Genomic DNA, 20,885 nt, shown 5'->3' with positions numbered 1-20,885 from the left:
TACATTGTTTAAAATTATGATGACCCCATTGGCCAATGCCCTATCCAAATTAGGTTTAAATCCATTTATATACGCAGATGATGTTACAATATAGTGAATGATACATACCTGTAGCAGGTGTTCTCCGAGGACAGCAGGCTGATTGTTCTCACGACTGGGTGACGTCCGCGGCAGCCCCCACCAACCGGAAAAAAGCTTCGCGGGACGGTCGGCACGCAGGGCACGCCCACCGCGCATGCGCGGCCGTCTTCCCGCCCGTGCGCGACCGCTCCCGCCAGTTGAATGACTAGCAAAAGATGAAACACACAACTCCAAAGGGGAGGAGGGAGGGTAGGTGAGAACAATCAGCCTGCTGTCCTCGGAGAACACCTGCTACAGGTATGTATCATTCACTTTCTCCGAGGACAAGCAGGCTGCTTGTTCTCACGACTGGGGTATCCCTAGCTCTCAGGCTCACTCAAAACAAGAACCCAGGTCAATTGAACCTCGCAACGGCGAGGGAACAACAGAAAATTGACCTACGAAGAACAACTAACTGAGAGTGCAGCCTGACCAGAATAAATTCGGGTCCTGGAGGGTGGAGTTGGATTTACACCCCAAACAGATTCTGCAGCACCGACTGCCCGAACCGACTGTCGCGTCGGGTATCCTGCTGGAGGCAGTAATGTGATGTGAATGTGTGGACAGATGACCACGTCGCAGCCTTGCAAATCTCTTCAATAGTGGCTGACTTCAAGTGGGCCACTGACGCTGCCATGGCTCTGACACTATGAGCCGTGACATGACCCTCAAGAGCCAGCCCAGCCTGGGCGTAAGTGAAGGAAATGCAATCTGCTAGCCAATTGGAGATGGTGCGTTTCCCGACAGCGACCCCTAGCCTGTTAGGGTCGAAAGAAACAAACAATTGGGCGGACTGTCTGTGGGGCTGTGTCCGCTCCAAGTAGAAGGCCAATGCTCTCTTGCAGTCCAATGTGTGCAACTGACGTTCAGCAGGGCGGGTATGCGGCCTGGGGAAGAATGTTGGCAAGACAATTGACTGGTTAAGATGGAACTCCGACACCACCTTCGGCAGAAACTTTGGGTGGGTGCGGAGCACTACTCTGTTGTGATGAAATTTGGTATATGGAGCATGAGCTACTAGGGCTTGAAGCTCACTGACCCTACGAGCTGAAGTAACTGCCACCAAGAAAATGACCTTCCAGGTCAAGTACTTCAGATGGCAGGTATTCAGTGGCTCAAAAGGAGGTTTCATCAGCTGGGTGAGGACGACGTTGAGATCCCATGACACTGTAGGAGGCTTGATAGGGGGCTTTGACAAAAGCAAGCCTCTCATGAATCGAACGACTAAAGGCTCTCCAGAGATGGCTTTACCTTCCACACGATAATGGTAAGCACTAATCGCACTAAGGTGATTCCTTACTGAGTTGGTCTTTAGGCCAGACTCTGATAAGTGCAGAAGGTATTCAAGCAGGTTCTGTGCAGGACAAGAACGAGGTTCTAGGGCCTTGCTCTCACACCAAACGACAAACCTCCTCCACTTGAAAAAGTAACTCTTTTTAGTGGAATCCTTCCTGGAGGCAAGCAGGACCCGGGAGACACCCTCCGACAGACCCAACGCAGCGAAGTCTACGCCCTCAACATCCAGGCCGTGAGAGCCAGAGACTGAAGGTTGGGGTGCAGTAACGCTCCGTCGTTCTGCGAAATGAGAGTCGGAAAACACTCCAATCTCCACGGTTCTTCTGAGGACAACTCCAGAAGAAGAGGGAACCAGATCTGACGGGGCCAAAAGGGCGCTATCAGAATCATGGTGCCGCGGTCGTGCTTGAGCTTCAGTAAGGTCTTCCCCACCAAAGGTATGGGAGGATAAGCATACAGGAGGCCGGTCCCCCAATGGAGGAGAAAGGCGTCCGACGCTAGCCTGCCGTGTGTCTGAAGTCTGGAACAGAACAGAGGCAGCTTGTGGTTGGTCTGAGAGGCGAAAAGGTCCACCGAGGGGGTGCCCCACTCTCGGAAGATCTTGCGTACCACTCTGGAATGGAGCGACCACTCGTGCGGTTGCATGACTCTGCTCAGTCTGTCGGCCAGACTGTTGTTTACGCCTGCCAGGTATGTGGCTTGGAGGAGCATGCCAAACTGGCACGCCCAGCGCCACAGCCCGACGGCTTCCTGACACAGGGGGCGAGATCCGGTGCCCCCCTGCTTGTTGACGTAATACATTGCAACCTGATTGTCTGTCCGAATTTGGATAATTTGGCAGGACAGCCGATCTCTGAAAGCCTTCAGCGCGTTCCAGATCGCTCGGAGCTCCAGGAGGTTGATCTGCAGATCCTTTTCCTGGAGGGACCACAGACCCTGGGTGTGAAGCCCATCGACATGAGCTCCCCAACCCAGGCGAGATGCATCCGTCGTCAGCACCTTCGTGGGCTGCGGAATTTGGAATGGACGTCCCAGGGTCAAATTGGTCCGGATGGTCCACCAGAGCAGTGAAGTGCGGCAACTGGTGGAGAGGCGGATGACATCTTCTAGTTTCCCGGTGGCTTGGAACCACTGGGAAGCTAGGGTCCATTGAGCAGATCTCATGTGAAGACGAGCCATGGGAGTCACATGAACTGTGGAGGCCATATGACCCAGAAGTCTCAACATCTGCCGAGCTGTGACCTGCTGAGACGCTCTGGTCTGCGAAGCCAGGGCCAGGAGATTGGTGGCCCTCGCTTCGGGGAGGAAGGCCTGAGCCGTCTGGGTATTCAGCAGCGCTCCTATAAATTCCAGAGACTGGGATGGCTGGCGATGGGACTTTGGGTAATTTATCACAAACCCCAGCAACTCCAGAAGTCGAATAGTGCACTGCATGGACCGGAGGGCTCCTGCCTCCGAGGTGTTCTTGACCAGCCAATCGTCGAGATATGGGAACACGTGCACTCCCAGCTTGCGTAGGTAGGCCGCTACCACCACGAGGCACTTGGTAAACACTCGTGGGCCAGAGGCGAGCCCAAAGGGCAGCACACAATACTGAAAGTGCCGTGCGCCCAGGCGGAATCTGAGATACTGTCTGTGAGCTGGCAGTATCGGTATGTGAGTATATGCGTCCTTTAAATCCAGGGAACATAGCCAATCGTTTTTCTGAATCATTGGCAGAAGGGTGCCCAAGAAAAGCATCCTGAACTTTTCTTTGACCAGGAATTTGTTCAGGCCTCTCAGGTCTAGGATGGGACGCATCCCCCCTGTTTTCTGTTCCACAAGGAAGTACCTGGAATAGAATCCCTGCCCTTCCTGCCCGGGTGGTACGGGCTCGACCGCATTGGCGCTGAGAAGGGCGGAGAGTTCCTCTGCAAGTACCTGCTTGTGATGGGAGCTGAAAGACTGAGCTCCCGGAGGACAATTTGGAGGCAGGGAGGCCAAATTCAGGGCGTATCCGCACCGCACTATTTGGAGAACCCACTGGTCGGAGGTTATGAGAGGCCACCTTTGGTGAAAAAATTTTAACCTCCCTCCGACCGGCAGATCGTCCGGTACGGACACTTTGAGGGCGGCTATGTTCCCGTGGATCCAGTCAAAAGCCCGTCCCCGGCTTTTGCTGTGGAGGCGCAGGGGGCTGCTTAGGCGCACGCTGTTGACGAGAACGAGCGCGCTGGGGCTGTCCCTGTGCCTGGCGAGGCCTTCGGGCCGGCTGGTTGTACTTACGCTTCGCAAAAGAGTAAGGTGCAGCCTGCCGGGCCCGGGAAAAACGTCCACCTGTGGAGGTGGATGCTGAAGGCGCCCGGTGGGAGAGCTTGTCGAGAGCGGTTTCCCGCTGATGCAGTTGGTCCACCATCTGCTCGACCTTCTCACCAAAAATGTTATCCCCCCGGCAAGGGACGTCGGCCAGTCTCTGCTGGGTGCGGTTGTCCAGGTCAGAGGCACGCAGCCATGAGAGCCTGCGCATCACTATACCTTGGGCCGCAGCACGAGATGCCACGTCACAGGTGTCATAAATACCCCTGGACAGGAACTTTCTGCACGCCTTCAGCTGCCTGACCACCTCCTGATAAGGCCTGGACTGCTCCGGGGGGAGATTATCGACCAGGTCCGCCAGCTGTTGCACATTGGTCCGCATGTGGATGCTCATATAGAGCAGGTATGACTGGATGCGGGTCACGAGCATGGAGGATTGGTAGGCCTTCCTCCCAAACGAGTCCAGAGTGCGAGACTCCCGCCCCGGGGGCGCCGAGGCGGTATCCCTCGAACTCCGTGCCCTCTTGAGAGCAGAATCCACGACCGCCGAGTCATGAAGCAATTGGGGCCGCATTAACTCTGGGTCAGAGTGGATCCTGTACTGGGACTCTGCTTTCTTGGGAATGGTGGGGTTAGTTAATGGTCGCACCCAGTTCCGAAGCAGTGTCTCCTTGAGGACATTGTGCAGCGGTACCGTGGAGGACTCTCTAGGTGGTGATGGATAGTCGAGGACCTCGAGCATCTCGGCCCTCGGCTCTTCCACAGAGACCACGGGAAAGGGAATGCTGATAGACATATCCCGCACAAAGGAGGCAAAGGAGAGACTCTCAGGAGGCGAGAGCTTCCTCTCCGGTGAAGGCGTGGGGTCCGAGGGAAGGCCCGTAGACTCCTCTGAGGAGAAATATCTAGGGTCCTCCTCTTCCCCCCACGAGTCCTCATCCTCGGTATCGGACATAAGCTCATGTAGCTGAGTCCTGAACCGGGCCCGGCTCGACGTCGAGGCACCAAGGTCTCGGTGTCGTCGAGCGATGGGCTCCCGCGTCGGCGGGGACGGAGCTCCCTCCATCGACGTCGACGGGGACTCCACCTGCGTGGCGGTCGAGACCGGCACCGCAAGCGGCGGCGGTGTCGACTGCCCCGGCGCCGGGCTAGAGCTCGCCGGCGCCACAGTCATCGGCGCCGAGGGCGCAAGCACCCCCGGCGCCGGCACAGCTTGGCGCATCAGCCCTTCCAGGATCCCCGGAAGGATGGCTCTGAGGCACTCGTCCAGGCCCGCTGCCGGGAAAGGCGGTGGGGCCGGTAGGGGTGTCGGTGCCAGAATCTGATGGGAGCCAGGAGACGACACCGAGGTGCCGGGACCCTGTTGCGTCGGCACCTCTATCACCGACGGGGATCTCTCCTCTCGATGGAGACGCTTCGGCGTCGACTCCTCTCCGATATGCATCGAGGGCGACCGGTGACGGCGCTTCTTATCCTTCTTCCGATGCCCGTCACCGGTGCCGGGCATGGAGGAGGAGGATGACGATCCCCCTCGGTCTCGAGGGACCGGGTCAGACAGGGTTCGGTCCCGTGGGCCATGGGCTGAGGGAGTGACCGGGGCCGACTGCCCACGCGGCCTCTCACCTCTACCCTCACCGGCGGACCGGCGGGCCGACGGGACCTGTTCTCCTGGGGTCGATGCCATCGGTGCCGATGTCTCGGGCATCGATACCGGTACCGAAGGGCCGGGCGTCGATACCGATGCCGTCGAGGTCGACGTCGAGGGGCCGGCGCAAGTTCCAAAAATACGGTCCCGTTGAACTTGCCTCGCAACCTGAGTCCGTTTCCGGAGACCGAGACACAGGGGACACGACTTGAAATTGTGCTCCGGCCCGAGGCACTGGAGGCACCAAGCGTGGGTGTCGGTCTGCGAGATGGGCCGGCCGCACCGACCACACTTCTTAAATCCACTCGGGACCTTCGAGGACATCGACGGAAAAATCGCGTCGGCGAAATTAAAGTCGTCGATGGTGGCGGAAATCACACCTCGAAAAAGAAACGACCGTGCGGCCACTAGGCCGCAACGCAACGTCCCCGCTGGAAGCGAGGGAAAATGGGAGCGCGTGCTCCTTTTTTTTTTTTTTTTTAAAGAAAACGTGGAGCGCGCGACAACTAAATAAAAGAAGAAATAAAGAAGAAATTCGCGTAAACGCGACGGTTTTCCGGGGCTGAAGAAGAGAGAGCGGCACAGGCACGACTCTCTCCAGGCGCGGAAAAAAAGGAACTGGCGGGAGCGGTCGCGCACGGGCGGGAAGACGGCCGCGCATGCGCGGTGGGCGTGCCCTGCGTGCCGACCGTCCCGCGAAGCTTTTTTCCGGTTGGTGGGGGCTGCCGCGGACGTCACCCAGTCGTGAGAACAAGCAGCCTGCTTGTCCTCGGAGAAATATACCTTTTAGACAAAACTTGGATGAAATTACCAATCAAATTACCCTTGGTTTGAACACAATGGACAAATGGGCTAACTCATTCCATCTGAAGTTGAATGCTGAAAAGACTCACTGCTTCATTCTATCGTCACAACATAACAAATATAATCCTACTACTTTAAATACTCCTAACCTCTCTCTACCGATTTCGGATAGTCTGAAATTATTAGGGATTACAATTGATCGACACTTAACACTGGAGACCCAAGTAGCTCACACCACAAAGAAAATGTTTTATTCAATGTGGAGGCTTAAGCGAATAAAACCTTTTTTTTCCTCGTGATGTCTTCCGCAATCTGATACAATCTGTGGGTTTAAGCCAGATGGACTACTGCAACGCTATATATGCAGGCTGTAAGGAACATCTACTCAAAAAATTACAGACTTCTCACTGCGGCAAGACTGATCTTTGGTAGATCTAAATTCGAATCAGCCAAGCCTCTTCGCGAAAAACTACACTGGCTTCCCATTAAAGAATGAGTTGCCTTTAAGGTCTGCACCTTAATTCACAGGATAATTTACGAGGTAGTTCTAGAATATATGCTTGAATTGGTTGATTTACCACCTAGAAATAGTTCCTGTCTCTCACGATCCTTCTTGAATCTACACCAGCCTGTAATGGCCTTAAGCACAAATCTATTTATGCCTCCAACTTCACATATATAGGCACGCAATTGTAGAATGCTCTACCCAAATTAGTCAAATGTACCCAGATCTACTTAAAATTCAGAAAATTATTGAAGACTGTAATGTTCAAAAAGGCTTATTCTCCAAGCTCAATTCAAATTAACTTCTAGTATAACAAAGACAAAAACACTGTATATCTTTTTATCTTTACATATTGTTTCAAATGTTGTTTACTATCTTACTTTTAAACTGTATAATTGTACTTAATGCACTGTAGCCTTTTCTACAGATTGTGTAAGCCACATTGAGCCTGCAATTGGTGGGAAAATGTAGGATATAAATGTATTAAATAAATAAATAAACGACTAGCCATACTGGGTCAGACCAACAATGGTCCATCTAGCCTAGTATCCTGCTTCCAACAGTGGCCAATCCAGGTCACAAGTACCCAGCAGCAGTGCCATAGCAACGGAGGCCTGGGTCCCCCCCCCCCCAATTTGGGTTCAGGATCCCAAAGTGTGCTGGTTTGGCTAGTGAGGGTTCCCAAGCCCTGTCAGCAGAAGCCTTCCTGTGGCAATATTTGCCGCTGCGCTGCCTGCTTCCCCCTCTCTCGCATACATGCTTGGTTTAATGAAACTGAGCATGCGCAAGCTTTGCATATGCTCAATTTCACTAAAACCAAGCATGTGTGCTGGGGCGGAAAAGTAGGGCAGGTAGCATGGCATTGAGTATCACCATAGAAAGGCTTCTTCTGGCAGGGCTTGGGGACCCCCACCAAGCTGAGGTATGTGAGGTTGCGGCAGAGGTGGAGAGTAGCAGGGAGGCAGGGCAAAATTTGCCTCCCCTTTGGCCTCAGCTCCCTCCCCCCCCCCCCCCCCCCCCCCCCAAGTCAAGGTCTGGCTACTCCTTTGCCTGGCAGAAACCCAATTAGTAGCAACATTCCAGTAAAAAATCTCAAGCACATTTCTGCTTATGCTAAGCAAAATACAAAGATGCAAAAAAAGGAACATTCTTAATTCCTAAAAACTGAAAATAAAGTATTTTCTTTTCTACTTTTGTTTATTTTTTTTAATCAAGTTGCTCTTATTCTTTTAAAGAGGGTCTTCTTTCTATTCTCCATTTCTTCTCTCCCCATCTTCCCTTTAGTCTCTTACTCTCACCCCAGTCTATCCTCCTCTTTTTTTTTTTTTTTTTTTTAGCAACTCTAACTACATTCCTACCCCGACACTCACTTTGAAGACCCATGAACAGGGTACAACTAAGGCTGCTATCTTTTCCACCAATTTTAACTGGACACCTAACAGTGCGGGGTGGGGAAGGTCTGTACTGAGCCTGAAGATAGGAAGGATATGTGATGATAGTTTACTCTTTAAGAGTCTACAGCTATTAATCTCTGCTTTACACATTCTGGCCAGTAAACTCAAAATAAAATGTTTCTGTCTACAGTAGTTTATTCTCTAACCAGTGTCTACCTTCTGCCTTTTCCTAACTTCTTGTGCAAAATATAAAGATATCACTGGTGCACATCAGAAAAAAAATCAAAGACTTCCCACTCGAGAAATATAAAATGCCCCAATCTATCCACCCTATCAGATTAACTGTTCACTCGTCCTCTAGATTGTTCACTTGTCTTTAGATTGTTCTCTTGTCTTTTAGATTGTAAGCTCCTTGAGCAGGGACTGTCCTTCTATGTTTAAATTGTACAGCGCTGCGTAACCCTAGTAGCGCTTTAGAAATGTTCGTTAGTAGTAGTAGAAGGAAAAATTTTATTTACCAGATGCCAATCTTACAGTGAGCTCACCCTAATTTTCCATTATTTTATTTCCCCTTCCCTTTCCACAGATTAGTCAATGTTGTGAAGTAAATAAATTTTAAGTTGCATATATTAAACTTTTTTTTTTGTCTAAACTCTATGTCTGATTGTTTTTCTTTATTTCTCTGGAGGTACCTCTCTATCTTTTCCCTCCCCATGCTGCCAATCCCTCTTCCACTGTTAGCTCAACATACAAAGATCCAGATCTGCTATTGTCCCCTCAGACACCTATGGGCAGATGACAGAAAGCCCCACGCTGTTCCAAACAGCGCTCTAAAAATAGCGCTGGAACAGCATGGGGCTTTACCACCCCTATGATCAGATAATAGCATGCAAATTTAAGCACACTATTCTCTCTCTCCATAGGGTAAAAGTGCAGGAGGATTTTGCCTGAGCATGCGCTCGGGAACAATCCTCCTGCACCTGTCAAAAGCCTAGACCTGTCAAACACGGGCTGGAGGTCCATGGGGCCACCAGACCTCAAGTACCCCCACCCCGAGCCAAGCGACCCGGAGGCTGGCGGTCTGGCGGACCTCTGGCTCCCCCACCCTGACAAGCTCGGGGGGGGGGGGGGCGGCTGGAGATTCAGTGGGTTTCCAGCCCCCCTGGCATCCCCACTTTCTATCTCCCTTGTATGGCTCCCCTTCATCGGGCATCCTTACTCTCCTTCCTTCTCTTCTTTCCCTCTTCTCCTTTATTATTAGGCATCCCTACTTGCCTTTTCCTCACCTCATCAGCTCTCCCTTATCCCATCAAGCACTCCCGCTACTCATCAGGTTCCCCAGCTCCCAGTTTTCTTCCCCTTATCCCTTTTACCTTTCTCTTTTCCCTTTTCCAGGGCCAGCAATCAGTGTAGCCAATCTAGATGCTGGTGCTATTATTTCCCGTCCTGCATGGTTCTTCTGTTTGAACTGCTTGGTGCCCTGTACCTAAGGAGCCCTGTGCATCTCAAACTGAAGAGCACTGAAATATGGACGAGGACGAGGAGGAGGAGGAGTAGAACCAGCAGCTGGAAAAGTTACAAAGAGGTAGCAGTAGAAAAGAGAAAAACAGGACTGTGGAGCAAAGCATCACTCTTAATCAGCTAGCATTTGACTGGACATTATTAGTGTCCTCTTACGTTTTGTAATCAGACTCTGTACAAATAATTGAAAAACCAGATTGCCCCCTCCCCCGCACACACACACGTGGTCACCCTAAATGGAACAGATTGATAAAGAATGATTTACACCTTCAAATTGTAATAAGACTAGGGGATACACCATGAAAATAACATGTAGCAGATTAAAAACAAATTAGAGGGAGGTCATGTGATGCGGTAAGCGGGTTGGGTTGTGTTAGCCTGAGCTGCTTGGAGGCCCCTCTTGTCTTACCCATATTAATGGAATAAAAGTGCCAACAAACTTACTGGTGGATATCAAAATTTGAGGATATTGTATGGACAAATATTTGGCCAAATCGGGCAAACGGATGGCTGTGAAACTGCAGAGGAAAGATGCCAACAGAGGGAAGTCAGGAGAGGACAAGATGGAGGATCTTCCTTCCTGTTTCCCTTGGCCATAGTGTGAAGCCCTTACAGCTGAAATAACAGAGTCAGTGGTACAGGCTCTAGATTTACTATTTACCACACTCTTGGAACAGGTATCAAACATGCAAAGCACAATCTAAGAGGTTGTAATGTGCATGAGAAATAGAGGTACAGGTGTCAGACCTAGAAGACTGCACGTGGAACAGGACTTGGAATCTTTGAAGTGCTTTGTTGGACAACAATCTGAGAAGCTAGAAGATCTTGAAAATCAAGCACGGAGAGGGAATTTAGGTTTCATTGGATTCAGCAGTAATGGATATTCTCTTGAAGTGGCTTACACACACTTTTCTCCAGTTGGAGCGCGCGCATCGGGTAGGCCGTAAACGTGAAGGTGACCACAGACCTTGCCTGATTATTGTGCGATTTCATTCATACCCTCAAAAAGCAGACATCTTGTATCAATACAAATGCGAGGACATTAAATATGAAAACCTGCCAATAAAACTTTTTCAAGACTTTTGCACCACATTGAGAAACGCAGACTTTTCACTCTGCTTTGTGCTAAACTTTGTGAGCACAACATTCAATTCAAGCTGATTTACCCAGCCATCTTGAAATTTACTCGGAAGGATGCTGGCTGAGGATGGCAAGAAAGCAGCTCAATGGATTAATCATCAAGAATCAAATACATGAAGTACATATTAGGTCCAACCCGAGAGAAGAAGAACTTGGCATCTTTCTAAACATAAACTAGTTAGTTTGTAAGTTCTATGAAAAGGACAGTTTATTGTCATTACTCATTCCTGGTCTGAGGTAACATGGGAAAACAAATGAAAAATCTTGTATTTTAGAATTGTTTTAAGTTGATAATTTACAATTTGGGGTGGTATGGGTGGGTGGGCTCTGGGCATAGAACATGTGGCTAGCACTTTCCCCTATGAAGATGGGGGGGGGGGGGGTGAGATGCATTGTAGTCCAGTTGGGGGAGTTATAGTGTTGTTAAGGGGAGGGATTGTTAAGGGGAAGGGACCTAGTTCTTTGATTACAGATAAGAACATTTTTACCGTATTATGTTCAGTTAATCACTTTTGGACTTGCAGCATATTGTTTGGGGTTCTGCTGTGTATGTTATTGCATCAGGTGGGAGCTGGGTACTCGGAGTGTGAAGTTTTATGCTTAGATCACAACTTTCCATTCATATTCACCTTTGATGGGGGGTCCTAAATTAAGGCTTCTGTCATGGAATGTGGCAGGCATTACGTCACCCATAAAAAGGAGTAAAATCTTAACGCAGTTGAAAAGACAAGAAGCAGACTATGAGGCTTATTTTCAAAGCACTTAGCCTCCCAAAGTGCTTTGAAAATATGCCTCATAGTATGTTTACAGGAGGCAAAACTCACAGACCAGGAACACCAGAAGTTGGTATGGGGATGGGTGAGTGAAGTGTTTTACTCCTCCATTAATCACAGAAAAGGGGGAGAGGCAGTACTTGTCAGGAAAAATCTGCAAGGTCTGATTCAGTTTGTCAAATGTGACCTATATGGACACTTTTTGCTATTAAAGGTGAAATGGCAGACTCAAGAGTTTTATCTTTTAACAGTATATGCAACCAACAATTATGAACATGTTAAAAAAAAATCTTTGGTGACTTTGGGGTTACAAAACTTGTCCTTACCTTTGGTAATAACAGGAGATTTTAACCAAATTATGGACCTCCAGTTGGATCGTTCTCAGGGTGGAGTGGATTTAGGTCCCTATAAAGGGTTGCCTTTTCTTTGCTCTTCTTTGATGTTAGTGGACCCCTGGCATGCATTAAGTCCTGGAGTCCATGATTACACTCCTTTGTCTAGGGCCCATAGTACATTATTTCAGATTGTTTACATTTTAGTTTCTCAACCTATGTTCTCCCATGTGCTTGAAGCAGATATTGGTCTATTAGCTATCTCCAACCACAACCCAATCTGGTTGGATTTGGAAGGGGACTTGGGTGTTATGGGGAACAAACCACGGTGTTTCCCCTCTTACCTATACACAAATGAGGAATTTCATAAGTACTTACGATCCAAAATAGCAGATGTTACAGCTCACAATAAACAGCATGAATCAGATGCCACTTTATTTTGGGATACACTTAAGGTGATGGTGATTCATTGAGATATCGCATTTGCATCAGCTCAGGAGAAGCGGTTGTCCCAAGGTATATTGGCATTAGAATCTAATTACACAATAGCTAAGAAATATTACATTGCCTGCACTACTCTGATTAATAAGGAATCCTTGATAGCTACCCATGTAGTTCTGAATGCCCTTCTCCATGAGAGAGCTCTAAAAGTCTTACACTTTAGAAAACATAATATTTATCATTTTGGGAACAAACCAAGAAAGTTGTTAGCACACCTTACAAAAGTAGCACAGGCTTGCGCTTTATTGCACCGTTGGAAGCCCCGGATGGGGTGCTCACCACAAGAACAGTGGAAATAGCAATTTTATTTTATCAACATTTTAGCACTATGTACTCAACACAAGAAAAATCGTGAATATCTTGCATTGAAGATTATTTAGTGGATTCTGGTATACCTAGGCTGTCCCCAGAGACAGTTGTTCTGCTTAATGCTCCACTGAAGGCAGTGGAAGTCCAATGAGTAATTAAAACTCTCCGCCTTCACACTGCTCCTGGTTCAGACGAATTTGCTTCCGAATTTTACAAAATGTTAGAGACAGATGTTTGATACGTTTTTTTGATAAAGTAGTGGCGGTGGGCTCATTTCCATTCTGGCACAATGAAGCCCTAATAACTAATTCCAAAACCAAATTGCTCTCTGCAGCAGCCAGGGGATTATAGGCCCATATTGTTATTGAACATGGATCTTAAACTGCTATCCCATATTTTGGCAGATTGGCCGCCAAACTCCCAACTCTGATTGACAAATTCCACCTGTTCTGGGCCTAAGGCAGACAATCAACAGTGAATGTTAGAAAAGTGCTTTTGGCAATGTTGAGTGTGAGAAAAACGGGTGAGGCGGCAGTGCTTGCTAGCTTGGACGTTGACAAAGCCTTCGACGGAGTATATTGGTGTTTCTCATTTAGTGTTTTGGACTACTTAAGAAGGTGGTTTTGGCAGGCCATATCAAGCACTTTACTCTTCGCCTACAATGGCACCTGTACAGCAAGTTTCCCAGTGCAGAGAAGTACGTGTCAGGGGTGTCCATTCTCCCCCTATTATTTTTATTTATTTAGAACCCTTTATACGCAAAATTTTGAAACAGCTCGACATCAAGGGTATTACAGTGGCAGGTAGGAAGCTTAAGCTATTAGCTTTTGCAGACGACTTGTTATTGTTGTTATCAAAGCCACAGGCAACATTGCCCCGCTTACTAAGTGCCATAGATGAATTTCATTTCATTTCATTTCTGGATTTACATTAAATACAACCAAATCCCTTGTGCTTCCACTCCGACCTAAGAGATGACTGGGTAGGGAATTTCCTTCTTCAATGGGCTCCAAATTTTATAAAATACTTAGGCATTAATTTACAACACGATCTCACCAAACTTTGATGATGATAATGTTCTCCGCTTGATAGAATCTAGGAGATCCAAATTATGCCTGTGGGGCTCCTTTCCCCTGTCCCTATTGGGAAAGATTGCGCTTTATAATATAATTCTAGTTCCGCAATGGTTATATTTATTACAAATGCTCCCAATTACATTGACAGGTTCCACAGAACGAACTTTAAAGAAATTATTGACTACTTATCTGTGGAGTGGCAAACGAGTGTGCCTTCCCATGGCAAAACTTACTTTACCAAAGGATAAGGGTGGATTGGGGCTCCTTGATCTATGTCTTTTTGCCTTGGCATGTGCTATGCTTTGCTTAAATGACTGTCTTCGCAATACTTCACACTTTTCACATACTGTAGCAGAAACACAGCTTTGTTACCCCTATCATTTTAGATATATGTTGCATACCCCACTTTGAACGAACGGAGAACAATTGGCATATCAGTTGTTTTATTTGCCCACTTGTCGTGCTTGGCTTTGGATTAATAAAAGTCTTAAGCTCTCTTCTGCAACCTCACCTTTGCTACCAATCCAAGGTAATGGAGCCTTCTTGCCTGGCATGACCGACCTGGTGTTTAAAAAGTGGAAACAACAGGGGTTACAATACTTGTTTCATGTATTTCATGAATCTGGAAAATGCAAATCATTTATTTTGTTGAAAGAATGTTAATTTGTGCAGACTGCGATGTTTGCTTACAGTTACAACACTATGTGGCATCCCTACTGCCTGCCAGCTTAACAGAAGAGTCTTGGGATTCCCTTTCATCAACACTGAGCCTCGAAGCTCAACAATCTGTCCCACTACGTCGTCATCACATGAGCCTCCAGGAGTTGCGGGAACCTATAAATTATACATATTTGGCTTCAGCATGGAGTAGAGACTTGGGAACCAACGTGTCTGCTGCCCAGATTCAATCTAGTTTGAAAGGTACTACTGCTATCTTTACAAATGCTGCATTATGGGAAGTTCAATATAAAATACTAATATGTGTGTATATATCTCTATACTGTGCATACAAAGCAAAACTGCGCACTGACAGCATCTATTTGAAATGTTGTGGAGATAATGCAACTCTGGGTCATATGATTTGGCATTTCTCATGCATACGGCATTATTGGTTACAAATATCTGCACGTTTCTCAGATGTGGAGAACACGTTGGATTCCTACCCCATTGAACCTTATTGATTCGTTTGGATCAGTGTCTTTTGGACCTAATGAATCATTGGGTGTACATATTGCTCCTAGGAAAAGTGAATAACCCTTGAAGATGCCATTTTATGGGCGAAACATGATCATGTCAGGTTTTCGACCACTTGAATTACTGTGATCTTTGAGAGGGAGAGTTGATAAGAGGGGATCTTCAAGAACGTCACGGCAGGTGCAAGTATTCCCCTAGTGTCAGCAAAGTTAAATATATATTTATATTTACTATTGTGATATTAATAAAGATTTGTTAATTGATTTGTGGCAACGGTTGTCTGAAATATCTAATGTGAATAAAATACAACCAATTACATTATTAAACCTAGATAGATATAGCATAACACACATACATATACACATACACAATTCTGATGACAGCACACTAAAATTAGTAATTTAAACATAGTGACTAGCATAAGGCAGAGTATTTTTTCTTAAACATTTTATATTTGTTGAATTTACAAGTAGTATAAACTGATTTTGTTTTTTTTCTTTTTAGCAAGTAATGCAGTAACAAGACATTCATATTTTAAAAGCACAGTCCTAGCGCTGCTGTCAAACAAATTGTAAAAAGGGGAACAATTTTCATATTAACATTGGGGCCTTGTAAATATGTACTACAATACAGTTTAATGCCAGCCTTTAAAGGACCATATAATCAGCTACACAATGAAGCTTAAAGTTCATTATTTTCAAAACTCTTCTAGTGCAATACACCATAAACTATAAAGATTAAAGTTACTTTGCATACTGTACAATAATAAAAGCAGAGAGCTAAAACGTATGTAAAAAAAAACAACTTGTCACCATGACATCTTTTTTTACAAAATTACATTTTTTCAATGTAACTTGGGCTGATGAAACAAAAAAGTCAATCTTCTCATGCCAAAAGATAGCCTCAGTCATAGGCAGTAGAATAAGGTTGGTCATAGGGGCCATGCCTCACCAATGATTTCCCAACACAACATCAGCAACTGCAGAGCTGGGCGGGGGCAGGGTTGAAGATTGGTTTACTTAACCCTTCCAACCAAAATGGTGTTCCACTGTCCCTACACTCAAGTGTTATTCTAACCATGCTTTAAAGAAAATGAAAATAATAGAAGAAATGTTCATCATGCTATATCAGTGCCTCTTACCCCTCTCCTGGAGCAACATCTAGCCAGTCTCTCATGCATATTTGTTGTAGTAATCCTCAAAAACCTTAAATTAGTTAGGTGTGCCTCCAGAAGAGCACTGAGAAACACTGTACTATAGTGATAAACAGTACATAGTACATGGTGAAAGACTAGGGCCATTTGTCTCATCCAGTCTTTGCAGTTGTCTTCCTCTCTGATTCTCTAGCATTTCATTTGTGAACAGGAATGTATCCAAACACCAACTTCCCTTTCCCTTTGGCTCTTGTGTTCGATCTCTCAACCCTATTCCTCCCACAGCAGTTGTCCGTCATAAGCATGTTTAAATTCCATTACAGTACTGGCCTCCACTACCTCCACTTGCAGAGTAGTTCAGGACTTCTCACTGATTCTTACATGTCTCATATCTTATCACCAGGCTGTATTGACAGCACCAGAACTAGCAAGGCTATCTCAAGATTTTGTTCTTGTTGATGTTAGGTTGTAACTATGAATGCTTAGCACAGGTTACTCCAACCTTCTTGTGAAGAATCTCTAAATTAAGCTACATAGCAGTATAGCAAAATATCTACATCCATATAACTGCATGGCAATTATGTAAAGCATTTTGAACAGCTTAAATGTGTATGGATCTGCTCTTTGAATGATTATATCAATTCTTAGTTCCAAACATTAACTGTTTTAAATTCTGGGACTAATATGAGAAACCTGGAGCATAAAAAAGAAAAAATAAATCTGGGTTTTCTCTATGCCTATGTTCTGAAACAAAGTCTACAATACAGGAGCAACCTCATTTTATATGTCCCACTGCTCCACCACTGACAATTCTGTATTATTGTACCAAAAATGGCTCTAATTCAGGGAACATGGGTAACAAACATGTTAGCTGTCCCTCATGAAGGAAATCCACTATGATGGCCCTGAGAAGGGATCATAGCTCCAAAAACCAAACACAAATGTGTTCAGTTAGTCCAATAAAAAGTGTCATCTATAAAACTGTTGGTGAACTTTATTTTTTACATATTCAAGTGGACTAATACAGAAACCCCCCACTACTGTATTTTTTACACAGGAAATATACTAACCATAACTAGTAAACACTATAGTCTACATAGTAGGTGCAATATGGGAAAAGACACATTTTGAATCTCATCTTATTCTCTTAAGGATATTTTGTATACACTATTCCGCACTGTACAAAACCATATACTGATTGCACTCTACAAACAAAAAAAAAAATCTCAGGATTGAAAATATTATGTCTAACTATCAATACTTAAACCTGTTGTGCCTGTTATAGATTGGGTGGGAATCTGGTGACTGATGCTGCTGAGCAACAGATATGCTGTTTCCGGACAGTCTGCTTATTGCATAGGCAAGGAGGACATACTGTAAAGGTTCATCCTAAATAAGGACTGCACAAGTTACTAATTCTGTGATGGCATCTGATGGGTGGGTCAGAATGAGACTACATCCTTCTGGAGTCACATGAGGGGGGAGCAGAAATAATAAAGAGACAAAGGCAGCAGACACTCATTATGATATCGAAATGGCTCAAATCTACTGACCTATATAACTAAGGACTCTTGGTTGTCCACATGAAGGAAATCCATTATGTAACTACAACAAAGGCTGTGAGCAAGATGACTGCAAGGGGAAAAGAAGTTCAGAAAAAAAATAAATATTGCATAAATAAAACATGGACAGATGTTTTCATTTCACTAGCAAGGCAACGTTGCTTCTCAAGTTATATCACCCTGCTGCAAAATAAAATGTATCATGAAGACAAAATCTTTCTGTAACAAAAATTCAAGGCTGAAATGATTGCAGTTAATCTTGAAATGATGGAAAAAATCAGATGTACATTTGAGAAAAAAGTCTTTGAACATTCTTGGAACCGTCTTTCATGTGTTCACTGCAACTGTACTCTATACGCTGCAATTAATAACTTTACCTGTGGAGAAAAGAAACAAGGATATCAACTATATTTTCAAGTACAACTATTTTTCACTGCAGTCAATTGTCAAGGTAAGGAAATTCATACATTCCCAGTCATTATCTATACAGAAGCAAGGGAGTAGCGTGATCAACAGGACTCTTCCAAAGACCAAAGGAGACGAGGAGGAGATGTATAAAAAAGGTCCTTTATAGAAGTTGACTCGACTTGGCACTGTGTTTTGGCAATAGTGCCTGCCTCAGGAGTCTAAAAATTACAATCACAACTATTAAATAAAAATCATAATCACAACGAATATATGTACATAAAAAAGTGTATACATGATAAAAATATATATAAGAAAATTATAAAAAAAAAGCTTACATAATATAGTAGATGACGGCAGAAAAAGACCTGCATGGTCCATCCAGTCTGCCCAACAAGATAAACTGATATGTGCTACTTTTTGTGTATACCTTACCTTGATTTGTACCTGTCCTTTTCAGGGCACAAACCGTATAAGTCTGCCCAGCACTATCCCCGCCTCCCAACCACCAGTCCCGCCTCCCATCACCGGCTCTGGCACAGACTGTATAAGTCTGCCCAGCACTATCCCCGCCTTCCGCTACCGGCTCTGCCACCCAATCTCGGCTAAGCTCCTTAGGATCCATTCCTTACAATACATATGCAGTAAAAATAAAAAACTGTTGGCAAACAAGGAGTATCAGGTAAAAGCAGAAGAGAAAAGGGAGATTTTAAAATCAAACAGAATGAAATAGGAATTGCAGTATGAATGTCTGTCTAAAAGAGCTGTAAATCTAGACTATTATCAAAATACCAATCAAGTTATAAGCTAACTTGTATGTAGTTGTGGTTCAAGGACATATTGTAAAGGTTTGCACAGGGGCATGGTAAAACCAAGCACAAGTCTGCAATGGAGACTTCTGAGGTAGGCACTATTGCCACAACACGGTGCTGTGTTGAGTCAACTTCAATAAAGGACCTCTTTTATACATCTCCTTTGGCCTTTGGAAGAATCCTGTTGATCATACTACTCCTTGCTTCTGTATTGTCCTCATCGTTGCGGATCCTGTTTCTCTACCTTGGTGGATGATCCTTATTCAGCCATTATCTATGTCATTACTATTAATGAGTAACTGGCACAAACACCAGTACGACTGGACATGATAACTGTCTTGCTTACCAACAACAAATCAAACATTTTTTGTGACAGCTAGATCGTTGAGCATGCAACCTCCTTGAAACCTAAAGATCATAGCTTGTCACCTGAATTTTTCTCTTATCAGGAAAAGACTCTCCTCTGCTAAGTCAGGCTCAGTAAAAGAAGCCAACAAGACGACAACTTTTTGTCTTAGCAGCTCATGGTGATTTAAGGGTCTCAATGTCCTTTTTCATATCAGATTAGGCAGGATATTCACAAAACTAATTATGTAATTCAGAAAAGCCTCAAAACCAAGCCTTTGGAAAGGGAAGGGATTTTTGTTTTTAGCTCATGCTTTTCTCAGTAATTTATGGTGAGTTACATTCAGGTACAGTAGCTATATTCTTGTCCCTGAAGGCTCACAAAAAGTTTGAACCTGAAGCAATGGAGGGTTAAGAGATTTGCCCAGAATCACAAGGAGCAATAACTGAACTCTTAGTTTCTCAGGTTCTCAGCCTGTTGCTCCAAGGCTGGTAAACAGTATAGAGCAAGACTCCTAACCAGGTCCTAATTCTACTATTACTTATCATTTCTATAGCGCTACTAGATGTACGCAGCGCTGTACACTTGAACATGAAGAGACCGTCCCTGCTCGACAGAGCTTACAATCTAATTAGGACAGACAAACAGGACAAACAAGAGATAAGGGAATATTAAAGTGAGGATGATAAAATAAGTGTTCTGAACAAGTGAACAAGGGTTAGGAGTTAAAAGCAGCATCAAAAAGGTGGGCTTTTAGCTTAGATTTGAAGACGGTCAGAGATGGAGCTTGACATACCGGCTCAGGAAGTCTATTCCAGGCATATGGTGCAGCAAGATAAAAGGAATGGAGTCTGGAGTTAGCAGTGGAGGAGAAGGGTGCAGATAAGAGAGATTTACCCAGTGAACGGAGTTCCCGGGGAGGAATGTAGGGAGAGATGAGAGTGGAGAGGTACTGAGGAGCTGCAGAGTGAATGCACTTATAGGTCAATAAGAGGAATTTGAACTGCATGCGGAAACGGATAGGAAGCCAGTGAAGTGACTTGAGGAGAGGGCTAATATGAGCATAACGACCCTGGCGGAATATTAGTCATGCTGCAGAATTTTGAACAGATTGACGAGGAGAGAGATGGCTAAGTGGGAGATCTGTGAGAAGCAAGTTGCAATAATCTAAGCGAGAGGTGATAAGAGCGTGGATGAGGGTTCTGGTAGTGTGCTCATAAAGGAAAGGGCGAATTTTGGTGATATTATAGAGAAAGAAACGACAGGTTTTAGCAGTCTGTTGAATATGTGCAGAGAAGGAGAGGGAGGAGTCGAAGATGACCCCAAGGTTACAAGCTGATGAGACAGGAAGGATGAGAGTGTTATCCACAGAAATAGAGAATGGGGGAGGAGGAGAGGTTGGTTTAGGGGGAAAGATAAGAAGCTCAGTCTTGGTCATGTTTAGTTTCAGATGGCGCTGAGACATCTAGGCAGCAATGTCAGAAAGGCAGGCTGATACTTTGGCCTGGATTTCGGCTGATATTTCTGGTGTGGAGAGGTAGATCTGGGAGTCATCAGCGTAAAGATGATACTGAAAACCATGGGATGAGATCAGAGTACCAAGGGAAGAAGTATAGATGGAGAAGAGAAGAGGTCCCAGGACAGATCCCTGAGGTACACCAACTGACAGTGGAATAGAAGTAGAAGAGGATCCACTAGAGTA

At 45.5% G+C, this 20,885-nt stretch overlaps 1 protein-coding gene across 2 annotated transcripts in view; it reads right to left on the bottom strand.

Annotated features, from left to right (window-relative positions):
• Positions 1 to 16,783: 16,783 nt before the first annotated feature.
• Positions 16,784 to 20,885, bottom strand: part of MPHOSPH8 (M-phase phosphoprotein 8) — a 95,182-nt gene continuing 91,080 nt past the window's right edge. For both annotated transcript variants that reach the window (XM_030200283.1, XM_030200284.1), the window contains exon 14: positions 16,784 to 17,997. In XM_030200283.1, coding sequence (XP_030056143.1) covers positions 17,956 to 17,997 — 42 coding nt within the window. In that variant the 3' untranslated portion in view covers positions 16,784 to 17,955. The remainder of the gene's footprint in view (positions 17,998 to 20,885) is intronic.

The sequence above is a fragment of the Microcaecilia unicolor genome, chromosome 4 (genome assembly GCF_901765095.1).
Source record: "Microcaecilia unicolor chromosome 4, aMicUni1.1, whole genome shotgun sequence".
Taxonomy (NCBI): Eukaryota; Metazoa; Chordata; class Amphibia; order Gymnophiona; family Siphonopidae; genus Microcaecilia; species Microcaecilia unicolor.
This window is presented reverse-complemented; position numbering and strand designations above follow the sequence as displayed.